We start from the raw sequence: 20294 nt of genomic DNA, 5'->3' as shown, positions 1-20294 counted from the left end.
CTTTCTGTACAACAGTTGGTCATTCCCTCTCCTCCTTTGAGAAATAAAGATGGCATATGCAGAACCTTGCACTTATTAACGCCAGACTCTTACCAGTTGAGTTAACATACTGTGCCACCACTTCCAGTCTGCACACATTTAAAGAACATTTCCCATATTAGGGCCTCATAGAAAAGACCATAGCAGGTGAGTTTCTAACAGAGTTTATCTTCTTTTTCATGTTTAAAATCTATTTTATCAAGGTAGCTTACAGAAAAAGAAGGGCTCCTAAGGTACTTCATCTAGGCCCCAATTGCTTTCATCCATCTGGCCAAACTCCAGAACTGTCCAATTTGCACTGAAGAACATAGAGACTCCTCCCACCAACCTTGACCTTTTGAATTGGTCTTTTTCATTTTTCATTTCATCAGATCCATACCACCCACCTCTGAGGACCTAGGCTTGTTGGGGCATGAACATTGTTCTTTGCATTGGCACTTTCTGTCCTTCTTTAAGCTTCATGTACACATGAATCCTCAAATACCTGATTGTGGTGAAACCTTATAAAGGTTTGTTTAAAAAGAAAGAGCCCATGGGCTGGGGTTGTGGCTCAAGTGGTAGAGTGCTCGCCTAGCACACGTGAGGCACTGGGTTCAATCCTCAGAACCACATACAAATAAAATAAAGATGTTGTGTCCACCTAAAAAACTACAAAATAAATTTAAAAATTAAAAAATAAAATAAAAAGAATGAGCCTGCTTTATTATATGAAGTATTGAATCACTTCTTCCCATAGAAGACACTGAGATACATGATTTTTCTCAGCATAACTAGAATAGTTCATTAAGAACTATGTTTCTGTGGCTCTGTTTGCCTTTGATTTGTCCATGTTAGCACAGTACATGGAGACGGCTCCATGGGGGCTGAATATGGAGATGGCTTTGCCTAAAGTTGTCACTTACTTGTGTTCCTAAAACAACATTAAACCCCAGATTTGCCAGCAACCTTACAAAGACTCATCCATTTTTCTGGGGAGCCAATTGTAATATGCCGTTTTCTTGAAGAGTGGTTTTTTTTTAATATTTATTTTTTAATTTTCGGTGGACACAACATCTTTATTTTATTTGTATTTGTATGTGGTGCTGAGGATCGAACCCAGCGGCCCGCACATGCCAAGCGAGCGCGCTACCGCTTGAGCCGAGAGTTTTATGGTAAGTGTTCAGGCATAAACTTTTGGGGAGGAAGGGGTGCAGGTGGAACAAAACTTCAGCAGAGAAGGAGAGGGAAGCACTACCCAGAAGATAGTTTTCCCCCTGGGGTTCCTATTTGTTCAGCCTTAGATTTTGTGAGACCTTGGACAAACAGACTGAATACCTGGATTATGCCCCCCCATCTGGACTGAGCTACACATGCATTACATACCCTTTCTCACTAATCAGCCTGACACATTCCTTTGTTGGTAAATGGTTCCAAAACAAACACTGTCAGTGCACCTAATTAGCAGGTTTGTGGGCTGTGCTTGGCAGTCTTGTTACATCCCGTTCAACAATTGAGGACAACAGCTTTGAGCGGTCAGGCTTACTGGAGGGAAGAGCTTCCCCCAATGTATATACTCGTTTAATGATATTTCCTTTCTGTGGCTTTTCTTGGGAAGCAGCCACTCAGTGCGTATCGTAATGAGGTGTGGGATCTTAGAAACAGCTAAAGGACATTTGGACTCCTCTTCATAGGTACTTTTTCTGGGGAAGCACTAACTTCCATCTGCTTATTGCTTGCGCTCTCTCTCTCTCTCTCTCTCTCTCTCTCTCAAATTAAAGAAGAGTGTTTTGAGGAACTTTCTCGATGGTCTTCTAGCACCAACGGTGGAGGATAGCCTCCTGCCTGTGATTTAGAATTATCCACATTCAAGGTGGAAGGGACTGTGGAAACATCTAGACATTTTGGGAAGGGCAAAACCAAAGCCCAGAAAACTCATATGGCAGAAACAGGGCCATGACGAACCAGGATGGGATTCCACTCCTCTTAGGCCATATGACTGCCCATTCTTTAATGTATTTGTTATATCAGTGAAGGTTTTCTTTGAAAACTCTTCAGCACAATGCTGGTTTTTAACTTTGGTCAAAGAGTAACTTGGTAAATAACATTTCACCTTGGCCTGGTGGCTCCTATATTCACTTGTCAAAACGTTTCAGAATGTCTGCTAACACAGACCAGACATTTGGGAAACTCTTAGGGCTGACCTGACCCTTTATGCCATTAAGATACTTGATAAATATGGTGCATTTATAAACACAGTACTAGCTGGTGAGGCCACCTCTGTGTTCAGAGGCCACTAGGTCATTTTAGTAAGCAGCTGTCATCTCCACCTAGATGTGTTTCTTACCAAGCTTCCAGTTAGATGTTTGGTTAATATTATGTTAATTATGTTAATCATCTTATCTTTAAGCATTCCAAAAACCTAATTTTTATTAGAGAAGTGTTCTTCGTTATTTGACTCATATTTTAACTGTCTAACTATAGAATTAATTGATGGTCACTATAAAAATTTGAAAAGTACACAAAAATATGAAGAAATTCTCTATGACTTATTCTTTTTCTACCTATATACATACATATATGAAACTGAAATGATAGTTAATATATAATTTTATATATAGCTTTTTATCACATTATATTTGACCCAGGAAAATAATCATATTTAATCTACAAGTTTTTATTGATGGGTACTTTTTAGGAAAAAATTGTAATTGGCTCTAAGATCATTAAGATTTATAATATATGGAGACAAACTAGTACATGGATTGGGAAAAGGGATAAAGAGGTCTAAATGTCATTCCTAACTCTACCACTAACTTGCCATGTGATCTTTGACAAGCCATCACCCCTGTGTGCCTACATACCAAACATATTGCATTTTTTAAAATTCTCATTGACAAAAGATATAAGAGCTTTGCTTCAACTCCATAGCTTAGCATTTTTTATTTGTCTGATAGTTTGTCATGATGCTTTCAGTGAAATTGACTGATTTTAATACTGTTAACCCAAAGAGATTAAAATACAAATTCTGATTGTCATTCAGGCCACCATTTTGAAAGATTGTAAGCTCCATGAAGAAATATATGTTTTTGCCAGATGTGGTAGCACATGCCCATAATCCCAGTGGCTCTGGAGGCTGAGGCAAGAGGATGACAAATTCAAAGCCAGTCTCAGCAATTTTGAAAGGCCCTAAGCAACTTAGTGAAACCCTTTTCCAAAACAAAAAATAAAAAGAGCTGGGATGTGGTTCAGTGGTTAAGTACTCTTGGGCTCAATCCCTGGTAACAAAACAAAAATTCTTTTAATTGCTTTATTTTAATTTTGCAAATCTGTAGTTGTTAACATAATTTGTTCAAATAACTTTCAAACTGATTTCAGGAAAATTTTTACGTAAGTAGACATTACTAAGATATGAGTAATTTATTGAGTGATGGCTAACAATCTATCATATGTCAGGAGCAGATGTGTTTTACTGGGCCAGTAGAAACTTTGTCAGGAGAGAGACCATGTCAAAAATTTAAGCTTTGAGCTGGGATTGTAGTTCAGTGGCAGAGCACTTGCCTAGCATATGTAAGGCACTGGGCTCAATTCTCAGCACCGCATATAAATAAATAAAATAAAGGCTCATCTACAATTAAAAATATTTAAAAAGAAAAAATTGAGCTTTGCTAAGCTACTTAGATAATTTAATTTACAGAACATCTTTTGGGTCACTTTTTAGTGTATACTTTTTTGCCAGTGAGACTGTAAATAAGTAACCTGAATACACAATAGGGAAAAGAAGAAGTATTTACCTTTCCATACAAAAATGTTGACTTTTCAGATTGAGCAGCATGTTTTGAAATGAACTGTTTTATGCTTTAGGATTAGAAAAGGTAAAGTAGTATCTTTGTTTTGTCAGTATATGTTTATGATATTTTGAGACTTTTTCTATACAATTAATTTTAGGAGCCTAATAGTATTATGTCATTAAAATTACTTAAAATTTTTTTGTTTTGTTTCCAGGCCGAGGTTGTAGCTCAGTGGTAGAGAGCTTGCCTAGCATTCATGAGGCACTGGGTTCGATCTCTGGCACCACATACAAATAAACAAATAAAGTAAAGGTATTGTGTACATCTACAACTAAAAATATATATGTACTAAAAAATATATTATTTTTTTTGTTTTAATGTCAGCATCTAATTCTATTATCATCTCTTTATTAGGCACCTTCAGTATTCTTAATATTAAACCACCCAGCAGTGTTACAGCAGGAAGCATCTGCACGTGAGATCTACAACTATCAATAACTGTCACTCAGGCCAGGCACAGTGGTGCATAACTTGTAATTCTAGCTATTTGGGAAGCTGAGGCAAGGAGTGCTAGGCTAGCCTGGGCAACTTAGCAAGACACTGTCTCAAAAAAAGAGGAGGGGGCACTGGGGATGTAGCTTAGTGGTAGAGCACCCCTTGGTCTAATCCCCAGTACTACAAAAAATAATAATTATCATTATTACCACTCATTCAGTTCCTGATGCTTTCAGAATACTTATTATAGAGATAAAGGTACAGTTCATAAATGTTCACACTCTGTATAAAAGTTGCTATTTGGATTGAATCACACTGGAGCATAGAACCTCTGAAGAGCTAGAGGGAGCTTAGCAATCATCTTCCCATGACTCCCACCTCCATTGAGGCTAGAAGCCCCTCTGACATCACAACTGTAGCCACTAAGATTCCCTCCTGAATCTCCATGCAGTGCCTTTTCTGCCTTAGCCTGTTGCCACAGCACTAGCTCTGAAATTTGAGAGTCTTACAAACCATCCATAAGGACAAAAGGCTCTACCTTTTGTGGAGCCCCATTTATTTTGGGCATGGTTGTTAGAACTCACCAAAACAATTAACAGGAAGAATGTTCAGCCTTTTGATTAGAAATTGGAAAAGAAAGGGGTTGGGGTTGTAGCTCAGTGGTAGAGCGATTGCCTAGCATGTGTGAGGCACCGGGTTGGATTCTCAGAACCTCATAAAATAAATAAAACAAGGTCCATCGACAATAAAAGAATATTAAAAAAAGAAATTCAAAAAGATAATATTAAAATAAGTAATTCATGTAAAACACAGAAATGTGGGAATTTTCTTATTTTAGAACCAATAACATAATAGAAAAGCTTGCTAATAATGACCCTGAGATTTGCCTAAAGCCTGTCTTAGAAACATTGGAAACCATTAACTTGAACAGATTTTACTTAAACTAAAGATCTAGTTTGGCCTTGAGAGTTGGGAAGGTGAAGTATGATAAAGCCTTTCTTCAAAAAACGAATTTACATGCCCTTGTAAATTCTAGAAAGAAAATCTTTGATGGTAGAGGAAAAGGACATTTATGAAATTAAAAGACTTGGCGGGAAGGCAGCTTATATCTGTGATTGGAAAGAAAATCCTCCAAATCTAGAATGAAGAGACAAGTGAATTTTCCTTGGCAGCAGGGAAGACACAGTGTCTAGAGTGAGGAGAGGGTGGGGTCGGGAGCAAAGCTGAGCAGCACAGTGGTGGGCGGTGGGGGGATTTGGAAAGATCTGATGCATGCATGTCCAAGCTTCAGCCAGAAAGAGGACTTTTCCCTTCCTCAGCTTTCTTGAGAGCATATTTAAGATGGTCTGTTTAAACGCAAGAAATTTAGTCAGGGTCTAGCCTTGGAAGGCACCTAAGGGTGATTTTAACGCTTCTGTGCCTCTGTCGTAGGCTAAGCCCACCTGAAGGTGTCTCACCTCACTTTTTCTCACAGAGGGATTTGCAGCTTTTGCTCAGGCCACCCACCACCCAGAGACAATGAAAGATAAAGAGCCAAGGTATTGGTTAGCACAGCTTGTCCCTGCAGCCTAAGCTAAAGGCTTCCCCCATGAGGGACTGTGTTGTTCTTTTTGAGATTCTTTTTCTTAGCACCACTAGCCTAGAACACATTGAGTGTTAGAAAACTCTGTAATGCCATCTTGTTAAGAAACTGTCTTGGGCTGAAGAAGCAGCTCCAGGGTAGAGCACTTGCCTGGCATAGGTGAGGCCCTGGGTACCATTCCCATCACCACTGGAGAAGGGAGGGAGTCATGTTGGTGACAGGAGACAAATAAGGGAATAATCTAAAATAATGACAAAATTCTTCAGGCCTTTTATTTGACTGCCTTTCTCCTAAAATGTGCATTAATGACCAATAACTTATTCCTAAGCAATTAATCATGCTGCTCATAAAATTGGTCTTATTTTCTGGACTTTCGCATTTTCTAATGTACCATGCTTGAAAATTGCTTTTATTTTGGCTCTGCTAAACGCCTTGTACTTTGAAACTCAAATGTAATATGTAAATAACAGTGACTCCCATTCAGTGTCTTAGAGTTTGTTATTATAAGTATTATAAATTATTGTTTCTTTTAAAAGGCATACTTCAAAATATGACAGTTAAATTTCTCAGTTTTGCATTTTAAAAGGTGATACAACAGAAGTACATGTATAAACTAAGATTATTTGTTTTAATCTGCATTTGCCTAACAATAGTCTCATATACAGTTGCCTTTGTCTTAGATGTAGCAAGACATTTCTAAACATCCCATGGGCTCTAAGGAATTTTGAACAACTTTAGGAATTTTTACAGCAAACCATTGCTCTTATTTATAGTTTTCTGTGGCTACAATTATAATAAATTCTGGCTTTTCCAGCAATGGTAGAAAATATTTAAATCTTCCTGTAGTTCCTTTACTTTTGTCTTGGTGTTTCCATGCCTAACATGCACCCAGTTCCCTCCACTGCAGCCACTCCAGTAACAGTAATAATCTCTAATAGTAAACAGAGTTTCCTGAAGTTATCACAAGAAAAGGTGGGCACTTGTTATTTGAAAATGATAGGAACTTCCAGGTGAACCTTAAAATAAAAACTTAGCAGTTACAGAAACATCAGTGGTTTCCAGATCCCAAAAAAACCTTGTACATTGAGTTCAAATCTATTATGATTTTGTACACATATAATGTGTGACATATATGTCTGACTGAGAAGTCCTGTCACTACCCATAGATTAGCAGGAAGCATTTTTTAAGCATTTGCACAAAAGATGACAGTTAATGACCCCAGTGGGATAGCAAATTAACAAATGAATTAATTAACCCTTGTTTGCCTTCTATTTTGAAGCCAGATTTTAAGTAAAGCTTTTTTCAAAGGTATTAGCTGAGCTTGGTTTACAAACTCAAAGTCCAAGACCTGTGAAAGCCAAATGCTTTGTGGGCTGCAATCAGAAAAAAAACCCTCCTTAATTGCCTCAGGCTTAAAGGGCAGATAAAAAGATCATTGCAGGACATACCAATTGTCCTTCCCAGATTTGAGGCTTAGCAGGTATTTAGGTATGTGTTGAATAACTTAAAGGACCTTGTAGCTAGTACCAGGAGAAGGAAGGCCAGATTTCAAATCAAAGACTGGAATCAAGTCCAAAGTTTTCACTCAGGTATTCACTCTGGTTATTATTTGATATTGTATCTAATTATTTGCAGACAGACCTGTTAAAAATGGGAAAACAAATAATACCTTACTCAGAAAGCTATTGTGGGGATTAAAAAGATAATAATTTATGTAAAAACATAGACAAATGGCCAGGCAGATGTTGCTTAGTTTAAATTTTTAATTTTGTTCTTACTGTATTTGCATTGCCATTCAGAACTAATGGAATAGCTTTTCTTTTCTTTTCTTTTTTTAAATTTTTTTGTAGTTTTAGATAGACAGCATGTCTTTATTTTATTTGTTTATTTTTATGTAGTGCTAAGGACCGAACTCAGTGCCTCATATGTGCAAGGCAAGCACTCTGCCACTGAGTTACAGCCCCAGCCATGGAATAGCTTTTCAAACTAGCACATAGGCACCTAAATTTGCCAGACTTAGCCAAAGGAACTGGATCTTTTCCAGTCTCATACAATTCCAGTCAAACCATATAGATACATTTTTAATCCTACCACCTCCCACCTCCTGCCCTAAGCCAAAGTTGGGAGGCATATACCATAAACAATCCCAAATGTGATAAATGTAGTCTGTTTTCCCCTCTGCATGGCTCCATTGTTTGTAATCCAAGATTTCTAGATCTCTTGTTCATGTCCTCCCCATCCTGCCTATTTTCCCTAAGTCTCTTGCATTGCCAAGCAAAACAGAGGGGGTATTTGGAGAGTCCAGATTCCTGGTCAGCTTAGGGCAGACCTTTCTTAGAGATGGCACCCCAGGAAGCCTCTCTGAGGCCTTGCACTCTCCTCCTAGGTCCTCAGCACCCAGCCACAATCAATTCTTTCTGACATTTATGTTAATCTTTCATTATTTTAATCTTCATATTCCTCCAAGGAGAATAGCTCTATTAAATTGTATTAAATCTTAACATTTGTTTAAATCATTTTAATTTTTTTTCCTGAGAATGTTTAGTAAAATGTTCTGTGTATTCTTCCAAAGTGTATGTAAGTATGTACATAGCACATATGTAACACACAGGTTTAAGCTATACATGACACTAGCTGATTTCCTATCTAGGGAAATTACAAACTGTTTGCTTATGTTCATTTACTTACACAATAACAGCAAAAAGCACCAACCCAATACATTAAAATAGCCAGGCCCCAATAACTACTTTCCTTAACTAAGACATTTAAGTAATCATCTTGATTTCTTGGAAAAGCCAATAATAGCTAGTGGCCATATGGGCACCTTCCATAGTCGCTCTACACAAACCGCACTCGCATGCCTGATAGCATGCACTTATTTCTGCACCCCACCCTATTCGTGTGGGCTCTGCAAAGTGGAAATCAGCCAAAGCTCAGCCCTGCTCTGCAGGCCTTTTGCTCATCAGAGATCTAACCAAACTGAAGCCTAAATTTCAATCCAAGTGAAAAATCTGAAGCCATTGCCTGGGCCAAAAATAAAAACACAGCAGGAAGAAAACCCAACATGAACAGAGCAGAAGCATTTCAGTGACCTCAGCTCAGGGCAGAGGCCTTTAGCAGTTTCCTGTGACCTCCCTGAGTGCATCCAGAATCTGGAAGGGTGCAGACAAAGTCATCGAGCCTGTCTCTAATTGGCCTCACATCATCAGCATTCCAGAACAGGAAACTGTCTGCAGCCAGGAATTCTTGCTTCTTTGCCATATTTGAGATGCAAACCTTTCCCCCCTGAACGTATTTAGTTCTATAGTTTGTAGCAGGACTGTTTTCCTGAATTTGATACCATAATAAGAACATCGTGTCTGTTCAATCTCTTGGTTTCTAGATTGTGAACCTCTGCCTTACTTACCATGGGTCAGTAAGTTAATTTTTAGGTCAAAGACTGTTCATAAAATGTACAGTCTCCTTCCATGATGTACTTGCTAAGATGCAAAGTGAGATTTGTGTTTCCCTGAAATGATGGAGATGCTCCCCTGAACTTATCCCAAGAAAGGGGACCAGTTTGCCAGGGCACACACAGATAATTAGTAGTGTGGTCCCCTGCAGCTTCCATGGAAGCAGAACTCCAGTCTCTCTGTCCTAGTACCATTTGTCATGGTGTGTCCAAGCCTAACATGCACCCAGTTTCCTCCACTGCAGCCACTCCAGTAATTTAACAAACACTTCATATAGGGTGCTAAGCTGGTGTTGCCTCCAGCCAGCATTTACTGTTTCTCTCTCTTCTCTTCTCTTCTCTTCTCTTATCTCTTTCTCTCTCTCTCATACATACACAAACTCACACAAGCTCATGTTTAACAATCCTATTTTTTTTTCCTTGGGTAAAGTGAGTATACACTATGGTTGGGCTGGGAGAAGCCTTAAAGGAATTTTCAATGTTTGTCTGGAATTTTTTGAGAAAGGGACAGAGTCAGCTCCTTTTGGCCACACTTCTTACAGTCACAGCTATATATACTAATTTATATATGCTATTTTATAGTTTGATTAAAGCAAATAAATAAAAATAATGCATAATACCTTAAAGCCCCATCTCATTTTGTCCCAGCTTCTCAATTTGAGACTTTCTAAGGAGGAAGCAGGAAAGCCACATTCACATTAATTCATCCACAGACCTTAGAGCAAGAAAATTTGGAGAGAAAAAGATGTTACTGAGAGTTTTTTTTTTTTTTTTTTNCTTGGGCACCCCCTGGTGATGCCTTTTTCAGATATATTAGGCCAGTGGCTCTCAATAGGGATGATTTTGTTCCCCAGGGGCATTTGGTGGTGTCTGGAGACTTTGCTGGTTGTCACAACTTGGAATGGGAGATGCTGCTCCTTGCATCTGCAGGGTCAAGGCCAGGGATGCTGTTTAACATTTAATGATACCCGGGCCAGCCCCTCACATCCAAGAACTATCTGATTAAAAAGGTTAATAATGCTGAGGTTGATGTCCTTGATTAAGTGGAAGCAATGGATATGCTCAAGAAAAAGTGGAAAACCCCATGGCTGACTTTGGTCAATAGCAAACATGTCTCCCTGCACTTGTACCCTCTATGACCCTGGGAGGGGAGGACGTAAGGGCTTTGTTCTCTGTGGTGGACAGCAGCAGCCACAGAGCAAGGAAGCTGCCTACTGCCGGGATGATGACTTTGACGTGAAGATGTGGCTTTCATTGGTTGTATCTACAGAAACACCAAAAGCCATTTCTCTTTCATTACCTGTTGCAATTTTCAGCAGAGATGATTACATTGGTAGATTGGCCTTATATGAAAAACATGTTCCTGAAAAGTTTATCATAAATAAATACAGTCAGGAAACAGAAAACACTCAGAAGCCAGCAAATCTTACCCCCCGCCCCGCCCCAGTTCTTGGGATTGAATCCAAGGCACTTTACCACATCCCCAGGCCTTTATATTTTTATTTTGAGACAAGTTGCTGAGGGCCTCATAAGTTGCTAAGGCTGGTCTTGAACTTGCAACACATCTGTGTCAGCCACCCAATTCACTGGGATTACAGGTGTGTGTGCAGCCCCCTGATGCCAGTGAATCTTTTTCAAGTGAAAAAAATCCCTTTAAATAAAGTCCTGTTCTCAAAGGGGAGCACACCTATAAATTACGTTTTTAATGTAAATGCTTTATTTTTCCAGCATGTTACTTTTTTCTGTGTATGTAGAGAGCCAAAAATTTTGTCATAAAGCAATTTCTTTCTCCTTCCTTTTCCTGTCCTTTTTCTTTTCCTTTGAAAAGAAAATCAGGGTGGGGGAGGATTAACTATAGATTGTCTGAATTGGGGAAGCTCATTAATCAATCTATCCATACTACAGTTGAAAAGATGCCTGCTGGGTTACAAATTGTTAGAAAATTGGACTTGGTTCTATTTTGAAATCATTAATTTTTTATCTCATACTTTTTTTCAGTTACTGACCTTTGGATAGAAAGAGCAGGTGCATTCGATCCCTCCATAACCCTATGGGTGTTTTTGCACCAGAAATATCCGATAACACTCAATCTCTTCACTCACTTGGGCCTGGTATCAGCAGAGATAAGGGAGTGGCACTGAAGGGACCCTTTTTCTTCATCAATCACTGCCCTAGGGCCACATCCCTGGATGTATAAATCCCCAAATTACCCAGCAGGACAAAAGGGGCATAAAGGAGGAAATTTATTTGATAAAGCTACCATTAGTGTCACTTTAGTGATAGGTGATTACAGAGGTGTGATGGGCAGGGGAAGCCACTGCCTTTGAGGAAGGGCTTGTCAAGAAAAGAGACCTGGGTCTGACCTTCATCCCCACAGACAGGAGGGGAGAGGGAGAGACTAGAGGTGACCCTGCCATATCCAGTATTCCTCCAGTGTCAAGGAGGTGGATACTGGAGTCACCTGTGAAGGGTGATGTCACACACCATTTGTGTGGCTTTCCACATATTTGCTCATTTTAGCTTCACAGCAACCCAGTGAGTAGGAAGGAGGTCACCATGAACAGCATGCTATAAAGACCAAGAAAGTAATAACTTACCACTCAGCTACAAAGAAAGTTCTGTGATTCAACACAGGTCTTCTGACTCGGAGCCCTATGTTTCCCTGCACAAGGGCACATGTGCTTACTCAGATGGCCAGTAAGTAGCTTGGTGCTCAGTGGGAGACATGGCTGGGCTGCCAGGAGCCTTGGGTTCCAGCCACAACTGTCTTCAACTTTGTCCCCAGGAGACAATGACTAACCCTTTTGGAATCTGTTTTGTAATCTGTGAAATGAGGGGGTTGATTGAGGTGTCCTTGGTCACATAGGTGAAGATAGTCCCTGCAATGACACAGGTGAAGTCTGCAGTGACGCCCCACAGAAAGACAGCAGGCAGCCTGAGGGGTATTGGAAGGGGCAGTTCCAGTGTGCCCTGTACCAGGGATTATACCAAGCACCTTCCCCATGATCTCATTTTAGGCACTCAGCACCCCAACAAGACAGATGCTGATATTACCTCCATTTAGCAAATGAAGAAACCGGCGCCTGGAAGGTGAAGTAACTTGCTCAAGGGCATTGTTTAGTCTGCTCAGACTACCATACCAAACACCACAGACTGGGCAGCTTAAACAACAGAAGTGTGTTTCTCACAGATCTGGAGGCTGGAAATTTCAGATCTGGTGCTGGCAGGATTGGCTTCTAGTGAGACTACTCTTCTTGGCTTGTAGGTGCCCTGTCCTCCTGTGGCCTTTCCTCTTAGGCACAGGGAGAGAGAGAGACTGAGAGCAAGCCTTCTGATGTCTCTTCTAAGGTTCTGTGCCTGTTGGATCAGGATCCCAACCTTGCACTAATACTGCCTAAACACAATGTCTCCAAATGCAGTTACACTGGGGGGTTGAGCTTCCACATATGGACTACAGTGGGACACACTTCAATCCATATCAGTGGCCAACAGTGGGAAGTGATTTGTAGATCCTTGTCTGCTCTCCTACCCACCACTGCATTTCCCTTTGCTTGGAGAGCCGAGCCTGGGCATGAGGACCTTAGGGTGCTATGAAGCCCCTATCTGCTGTCTCTCAGTTAGATCTCCTTCCTAATGTCTCCTGCCAAGTGACTGCCTCCTTTCCAGGACATGAGGTTAGATAGGAATCCTGAATGGTGCAAGGGACAAGTTGTGGCAGACTAGGAAATAACACCCCCAAGATCCTGAGCAGATGCTCAGGACTGAAACTAGAGGTCCTGTGGGAAAAAACAAAGAAGGCTGAGGTGGATGGGACCTGGAAGAAGGGTTCCTCAATCCCTCTTTAAACCCAGTCCAGTGCTGGACACCCCCCCCCCCACTGGCTGCTGCTAACTGAACAGAATAATACAGGCGATTCCATGGGCTCCTAGGATGAGGTGAAAGTTGCTTGTCACTCATGTGTGGAAAGCTGAGAACTGGATCCACATCAGCAAGCCACTCACTGGAGCAGCTATAGTTGAGCTTGTCAGTCATTATTAAAAACTTCGCAGTAAAAACAAGCTATTCAGACTCCTGTGCAGGCTTCCACTAGACTGAACAACAAACTAGTCATCCACCTGGAATGTCTCCCCTCCATAAATTACAATATCTGTCCTGTCATTGGGGAAAAGAACACATTTTCTTTCCTACTCTCTGGGGCTTCCTTGTTCATTCTTATGTTGTCAAGGTAGGCTTTAGAAAGTGGGAAGCTTTATCCTAATTTTTCAAAAAAAAATTGACAAAGAGTAATAGACCCCAGGACATCATTGAGAGAATGGAAATGTGTCATTTTACCTCCTCAAACTGTCAAATCAAGGCAGCAAGTTAACAGAGGACCACTTAGCTCATTATAACAGAAGTAGAAAGCTGTATCCTCACAGAGGTGGTGCTCAGCCTGCTGTGAGGTGCAAGTGTTTCTGGTTATCCAAGCAATTCTCATTTTCTGTCACTTTTCCTAGAGTCACTACCCACCTTTCCTCCTCAGTGGAGAGAAAACAGGTGCATGGATCTTCCAGTGCTGCCCCTTGTCGCTGTGATAACATAGTCACTGGACACCTGCTGATTCCCCGCCATTTCTCCTCCTGTGGGCAGGGATGTCCAGGATAGTAGATGTGTCCCCATCTGCTCCCTGAGTCCGCACACCTCAGCGTGTCACCTTCTTCACTCTCACACATCGTGTCGCTGGTTGGCTTTCACAGGTGTGAAAGCTGTGGAGCCGTCTTCCATTCTGAATGCAAAGAAAAGTCTGTCCCCTGCCCGAGGTGCGTCCGCAGAGAGCTGCAAAAGAAGCAGAAGTCCTTCTGGCAGAGGCTGAACGTGGACGAGAGCCTGGAGGAGGCGTGCACCATGTTCGAGCTGTCCTACCAGAACACCTGACTTGCCGTCCAGGCCACTCACCCTGTAATGACCTGGCCAGAGGCTTCCGAGGGGACACCTACACCCCTGTGAGGAAGAGCACCCTCTTCAGCTAGATGTAGATATATATGTTTATTTATTTATATACACACTGTATGTCCTGTGCGTAGGTCCTGTGTAAATCATTGTCTAACAGGTCCACAGAGCTGCTGTGGCTGAAAACCTGCCGATTGCTGAGTTACACTTGGCCATGAATCTCAGCTGCTTGCTCCCAGCAAAACCTGGTTTACACACAAGGCTGTATAGTTCTGACCTTTTTTTTTTTTTTTAAGTTCTTCTTATTTCTTTCTTCTTTTTCTTTTTTGGCTCTGAGGACCATTTTGTTACACAAGACATGGGAAGAAGCATTTCCTGCAGAGCAACAGAACTTCGGGTATTTTTCTGAGTTATTTATTTTTAGCCTTCTCTGAAGCCAAGGGAATTGAGGCAGGCACCATCGTGCTCTGTTTCATTAGGAAATCTCCAAACACAGGAATGCTCCTGGATTCTTCCAGGACCAGTGTCCTGGACAGAGGTGGGGATCATCCCAGCAGAGCCGCACGGTGGGAAGCTGGGAGAGTGTGCTTCCTCTGACAGAGAGTGAAGCTCTAACTCAGGAGGAAAGCTGGTTCTGGTTTTAAAGTTAATCTCAGAAAGTTTTTTCCTGAGTAAAGAGGAGAACTCTGTGACCAATAACTGTATGTTGGTCTGTTTGCCACTACAAGTCCCAATGCCTGCCTAATGATGTGACTCTCCACCATTTTTGCCAGGTTGTAAATGTGACTCTCTTAAAACAGTTTTCCAAGGGTATTGTGGGTGATTGTTATGATTTTTTCATGGTGCTGGCTGGAGAAAATGTCCTAGGATCATCATTAAAGACATCGGAGCCTAGACTCGTAGGTGGAGTACACGGTCTGTGTCTGGGAGGAGACGAGCTTCAATTTCCTTTCACAGAGTCCTGCCTGTGTGGGCAGTTTCTACCCAGGCCTTTGAAATGCTTTATTTCTCAATGTTCACTGCACTTTCATTTTGATCTTTGTCGATTTAACCACTCTTGATTTCTACATTTTTTAATTATTTAAGAAATCAGAGTATCATTTTGAAAAGCATCTACTTTAAGCTATTAAGAAAATTTCAAACTTATAAATAGAATTAATGAATTAAATCTAATATTGTTTAAATAAGTAGATAGACACATATATAATTGCCACCTTAAAGTAAAGCAAAAAGTGCTAGTATAAATAACATATAGAAATAAGAAACATAACAAATCGCTTAGCTGTTTGGCAGGATAGTGGCCTCACACTGCAGAGCCCTGGTAAGAGCCAGCATAGCAGTCTCTGTGACCCACAGCAGGTAGGACAGCACTGGAAACTGAACGGCTCCCATTCCTTCTATCTTGACCCTTTCTTGAACAAGAAAATATGCTTCTAATGGAACAGTTCTCAGTCTTCCTTATGAGAAGATCCTGTATCTTTCACCCTGGCAGATGTCACCCATGCCTTTCTGGTTTGGTCATTTCACCATTGCAATCTGGAGAGTCAGTGGTTCCCAAGGTCCATGGTACATCCAGCCCCACACCTTGCTCCATCCAGAGACCAGCTCATGATACTTTCGTCCATTTAGAGGCATTTCAGACTGACTTTTATGCAGTTAGCTGTAAGCATTTCGCCTCCCAACCTACGCCTGTTTTTTCAGCCCCAGACCACACATTTCAACTTAATAGTTCGGCACCAGGCATGCATTTATGTTCTGCTTATACAGTAGCTGTAACCAAGGCATGAAACTTGTTAAAAGGCCAGGGCCCTATTCACGAGACACCTCATGGTGCCTTTTAATCTTAGAAAAGTAGGTTGACTCCCCCCCCCAACACACACACACTGTAGTTATAGAGAATGTTGCACACAAAAGAAAAAGGGAGGAAAGTCTCAGACACTTGGCAACCAGGCAAGCAAATTTGATCATCTCCTTTCCTCCTCCCCTTTGTGAAATACAGTATTTATATTTTCCAGCCTCAGAGAAGATAGCAGAACATGATCTTTCACAAGAGAATTATAGACCTGCTTATTATAAAACAGATGTGCTCCCATGGCAAAGTGCCTTCTCCCTCCGCCTCCAGCTCCCTGTCGCTGTAGCTTACTTTTGCCTTCGCTGTAATTAATGTATCTGTGATTCCAACTGTCAGCGAGGCCTTCCCAGCCCACTGAGATTGGAGACGGGAAGTATGATGCCCCCTCCCCAACATCTTCACTCTATGTACAGAATTTCCTGTCCCAGACACCCAGGATCAAACTGACAAGAGTTAAGGGTGACATTCTGAATCCCTGCTCTAAACACCTTTGTTTTTTTACCAGTACCCGTTTAGAGGGCTCTGCTAAGTATTAGCAGTCCCTGGGAACAACTAAGAATTTTCCATCCCCGTCATATTCTGCTTATTTTCAAAAGGGAAAAAAATAAATATGCTATCACCATCAGCTACCCAGAACTGGAACTGTGTCCCCACGGCTTCTGTTTTCTCTCCTTTTTGTACAACCCTGACAGCCTTGTTCGTGCCAGCCACAGGCCTACAACAACACTCTGCCACCACCACCAAAATCTAATAGGACAGAGTAGAGCCAGCTTAGGAGCGGGTCTGCCATGAAAATTCAAAATTGCTGTTTTGAGTCCCAAATGTAGTAGAGTGTATGAACGCCCTTACTGTTTTCAGCCCTAGCAAATTCCTTGGTGCAATGTTAGGTAATTGTTCCACTGCTTAGAAACTGTCAAAAAAAAAAAAAGGCAAGTCTGTGGATTTCCAACTTCTTAAGACCAAACTGATACCTGATTTTCCTCGTGTTCCATTTTTCATCCCATGGTAAATATACTGCACGTAAAGCATAGGAGAAAATGGCCAATTAATCTTCTAGAGCTGGCGGCCAAGTTCAGGGAACTGCTTTTCACTGAAAGGCCCATTCCCTGGTGTATAACTTGAGGAAATCCCTCCTACCAGTGCCAGAAACTCATGTGTGAGACCGTCCAACCCTGGTGAAATGTTGGCATCCAACCCCCCGGTAAAGAAGCCAATTCCTAAAATAGACTTCAGTTTGCACCGCTGCAGGACAGCCTCAGAGCACTTAGGAAGTGGTTGACTAGGGTGGCTGTCCGGGGCTACCCCTTCCCAAAGTTGAAATGTCTCTACGTGAAAACCATGGAAATCCACATCCCCTTCTGCTTCACTGTCTTTTCAGAGGACTCACAGTCACTTTCCTGTCATAGTGGTAAGGGTCATCTTGTTAGGAGCTGAGGGTAACCGCTTCTCAGTTCTTTTCAACTAGGCCTACCCCCAAAAGAGAATATGGCTGGTGCTTGGGATTTGTGGTGCCCGACCCAGTGGTACCCTTCAGGCTCCTGAAAAGGAACTGTGCCATGATTCCTCCTCAGCTGCAGTGGGAACCAAGGTGTCTCTATCATCTGATTACTGAACACAGCCTGTGCTGGCCAGGTCTGGACTCCATGCTCATCTCTGCATGTTGAGTGCTCACCCTAGCTGTTAACACCAGATAGTTTCGTTCTGTACCTCCTCAAAGAGGCTTGGCTTCCAAACCTGGGGCTTTGTTCTGTATCCATTGGCCAAAAAAGGCCACATATAAATTAATTGTCAGGGTGAGGCTGGCATGATGCCACTCACACTGAACACTTATTACAGAAACAGGCATTATCTGAGGTCCATTCCACTCTGGAGTCAGGGTAAAGCCACTGCTGCTGCTCATATGTGTGTGCAGAATTATTCTTCTCCATTATCTGCTGCACTTTGTTTTTGAAATAACTAGACTATGAAATAAATCTTCAATTCTCTATTCCAATACTGCCTGGCTTCAATACAGATGTTATTTTATTTTATTACTTCTCATAGTAGATTGAGTACAATTTTTTATTGCACTTTTTATTTCTTGAGCTACCTACTTTTTTTCATACTTTGAAATAATGTGAAAAAGTAGAAAAATTGGGACACGACTGAAAGAAAAAACATTGCTCTCTTTGGCATGCAGGGAGTCATTGGCAAATCCCTCTGCTTTCCCTTTCTGGGTGCCGTACTTGTCAGTGATGGGCATCAGGGACTTCAGATGTCCTGCTCCTTGTGCCACTCTTCTGACCCAAGTTAGTGCAACCAGCTGCTCTAGGTCGAGTCCGGGGATGGGTGAATAAGTCCTGCTCAGTTAATCCAGACAGACAGATGTTGATTTCTATCGTGTGGGACAGTGTTTTGACAGTTAAGGCTTGACACCCAGCAGCCTTTTTATCAACAGACTTTTCATTTCATTGGGTTCAAAAACTCTGACTGAGGGTTTTTTCTCTAGTACGTTTTTGTAGGTCCATGGCTGAAGTCAAATCCAAGCCATTTGTTAAACTTTAGGTAAAAGCAAAACAAATATAAGTGTGGAATATCCTCCTAAGCAAAGCCACAGTTGTCAGGGGTTTTACTTACAATGGGTTCCAAGTGGCCACGTTACATGGCTCACATGGGTCCTCTGCTGTGCTGAAAGGCCATTAAATGAGATTACTGCTGCTTTGCTTTGGTTTCTCCCATGGGATGCTCATCTTGTTGGAAAGCACTTGAATGAAGCCAGTTGTTGCCCAGGGTAGAAAATTCAGGCACCTCCAGCAACTCTCACACAGTGAGGATTGCTTCTGACTGGCCATGAACCACAAACCAGCCCCTCTCTCGTTCATTTGCTCTTCCTTGTCCCTAGTCCTGAATCCCAGCCCAGATTCAGGGCTCACGGCTAATAACCCACCCAATGGACCACTGGGCCTGTGGCCCCTTCTCCATGTTGGCCTTTCCACTTGTTTCTCTTCCCTGTAGGAGTGCCTTATAGTGCTGTCTAGTGCTTCTAGTCTATCTACCTGACCCACTTGAAGCCTGCAGGACCCTTCAACTAAATATGGATCCCTTCACCTCTTCCTGGCTGGCTGCTCCTCACACAAGTGCACCTGCAGCCCACATACCCCGAGATGCACGAAAGACCTTCCACCTTTGCTTAACCTGGTGCCTTAACCTCATGCATAAAGGGATTCACATGGCAAACATGGTTACAGTGGTACAAGCATTGGCTTCTTAGTGCCATTGGCGCTTTTACTAAGAGACACAACCAATCAAGGTTTTAACTTTGTTTCGTACTGTTTCTTAGTCACTCTTTTTGATTGCTTGCTTGCTTGCTTTCATTAACCAAACTCAGGGGATGTCATCTTGTCACCAAGGCCAATGGAGAGAGAAGTAAAACCAGCTATCCAGAATTGAATCAGTAAAATCAATGAACTTAATCTTTTTCAGGTTCAAAAATTACACAAACACAAGGAGTTTCTTTTCCTTTACTGTATGAAGATTTTCTTTTTATTTTGCCACCTGTTTTCCACATGGGAAGTGGAAGCCTCGTGGGTAAATTTTGATGGTAATGTCTCGGTGTGGCATGGGCAGTCCACTGAGCTATCAGATTAGGCTTGTGCTACTAGAGGCCTATGTTCTGGCTTTGGTCACCTATCGGACCTCGACTGTGAATAACTGTTAGCCACCATCGAAGAAGTAAGGAAAAAAAAAAATCTATTCCTAGCAAATGGGAAAAGGAGAAGCAATGCCTAGGTTGCAAATGCAGAGTGTGATGTGGTGCTACAGAAGAGTTTCGCACAACTTGTTCTCAGGCTCCTGCATCAGATCCATGGGTTTTCCTCATTTCTGCTCATGCAGTACAGAATTGACTAAAATTTTGGCTTTGGGCTATTGTATCGCTCTCTGTTAAGCTATTTGTCATAGCTAATGTGTTAACGTACATGTGTTCTTTTTTTCTGGATTATGTTGCCTTTTGTTTTGGCATAACTTATCCATATTTTTGTTTACATAATTTAAAAAAATATCAGTAACTGTAATAATATAAAACTGAAGTTGTGCTGTTGACAAGAACCTATTGCTTTTACAGTCATCTGTCACGTAATTTAAGTGCACCCATTCTTAATATATAGAATTATCTTGCTCAATAAACAATTTAGAAAGTA

General features: G+C 41.5%; 1 protein-coding gene and 1 long non-coding RNA gene across 8 annotated transcripts in view; one reads left to right on the top strand and one right to left on the bottom strand.

Annotated features, from left to right (window-relative positions):
* Positions 1-14075, bottom strand: part of LOC107138649 — a 27199-nt gene extending 13124 nt beyond the window's left edge. For 4 of the 5 annotated variants that reach the window (XR_007349453.1, XR_007349454.1, XR_001503024.2 and 1 more), the window contains exons 1-4: positions 13845-14075; positions 11933-12214; positions 10636-10698; positions 9956-10050 (exon numbers count right to left, since the gene is read on the bottom strand). This is a non-coding gene — a long non-coding RNA (uncharacterized LOC107138649). The remainder of the gene's footprint in view (positions 1-9955; positions 10051-10635; positions 10699-11932; positions 12215-13844) is intronic. The other variant, XR_007349455.1, reaches the window with a different exon arrangement.
* Plekhm3 (pleckstrin homology domain containing M3) overlaps positions 1-20294 on the top strand; it is a 215079-nt gene that overhangs the window by 159209 nt on the left and 35576 nt on the right. For 2 of the 3 annotated variants that reach the window (XM_015481316.2, XM_048808416.1), the window contains exon 8: positions 14072-20294. The exons of the other annotated variant lie outside the window; for it this stretch is intronic. In XM_015481316.2, the coding sequence (XP_015336802.1) occupies positions 14072-14249 (178 nt within the window). In that variant the 3' untranslated portion in view covers positions 14250-20294. The remainder of the gene's footprint in view (positions 1-14071) is intronic. 3 annotated transcript variants of the gene reach the window in all.

Source organism: Marmota marmota, unplaced genomic scaffold (assembly GCF_001458135.2).
Source record: "Marmota marmota marmota unplaced genomic scaffold, marMar, whole genome shotgun sequence".
Classification (NCBI taxonomy): Eukaryota; Metazoa; Chordata; class Mammalia; order Rodentia; family Sciuridae; genus Marmota; species Marmota marmota.
Note: the sequence above shows the minus strand (reverse complement) of the source record. Positions and strands in the feature narration are given on the sequence as shown.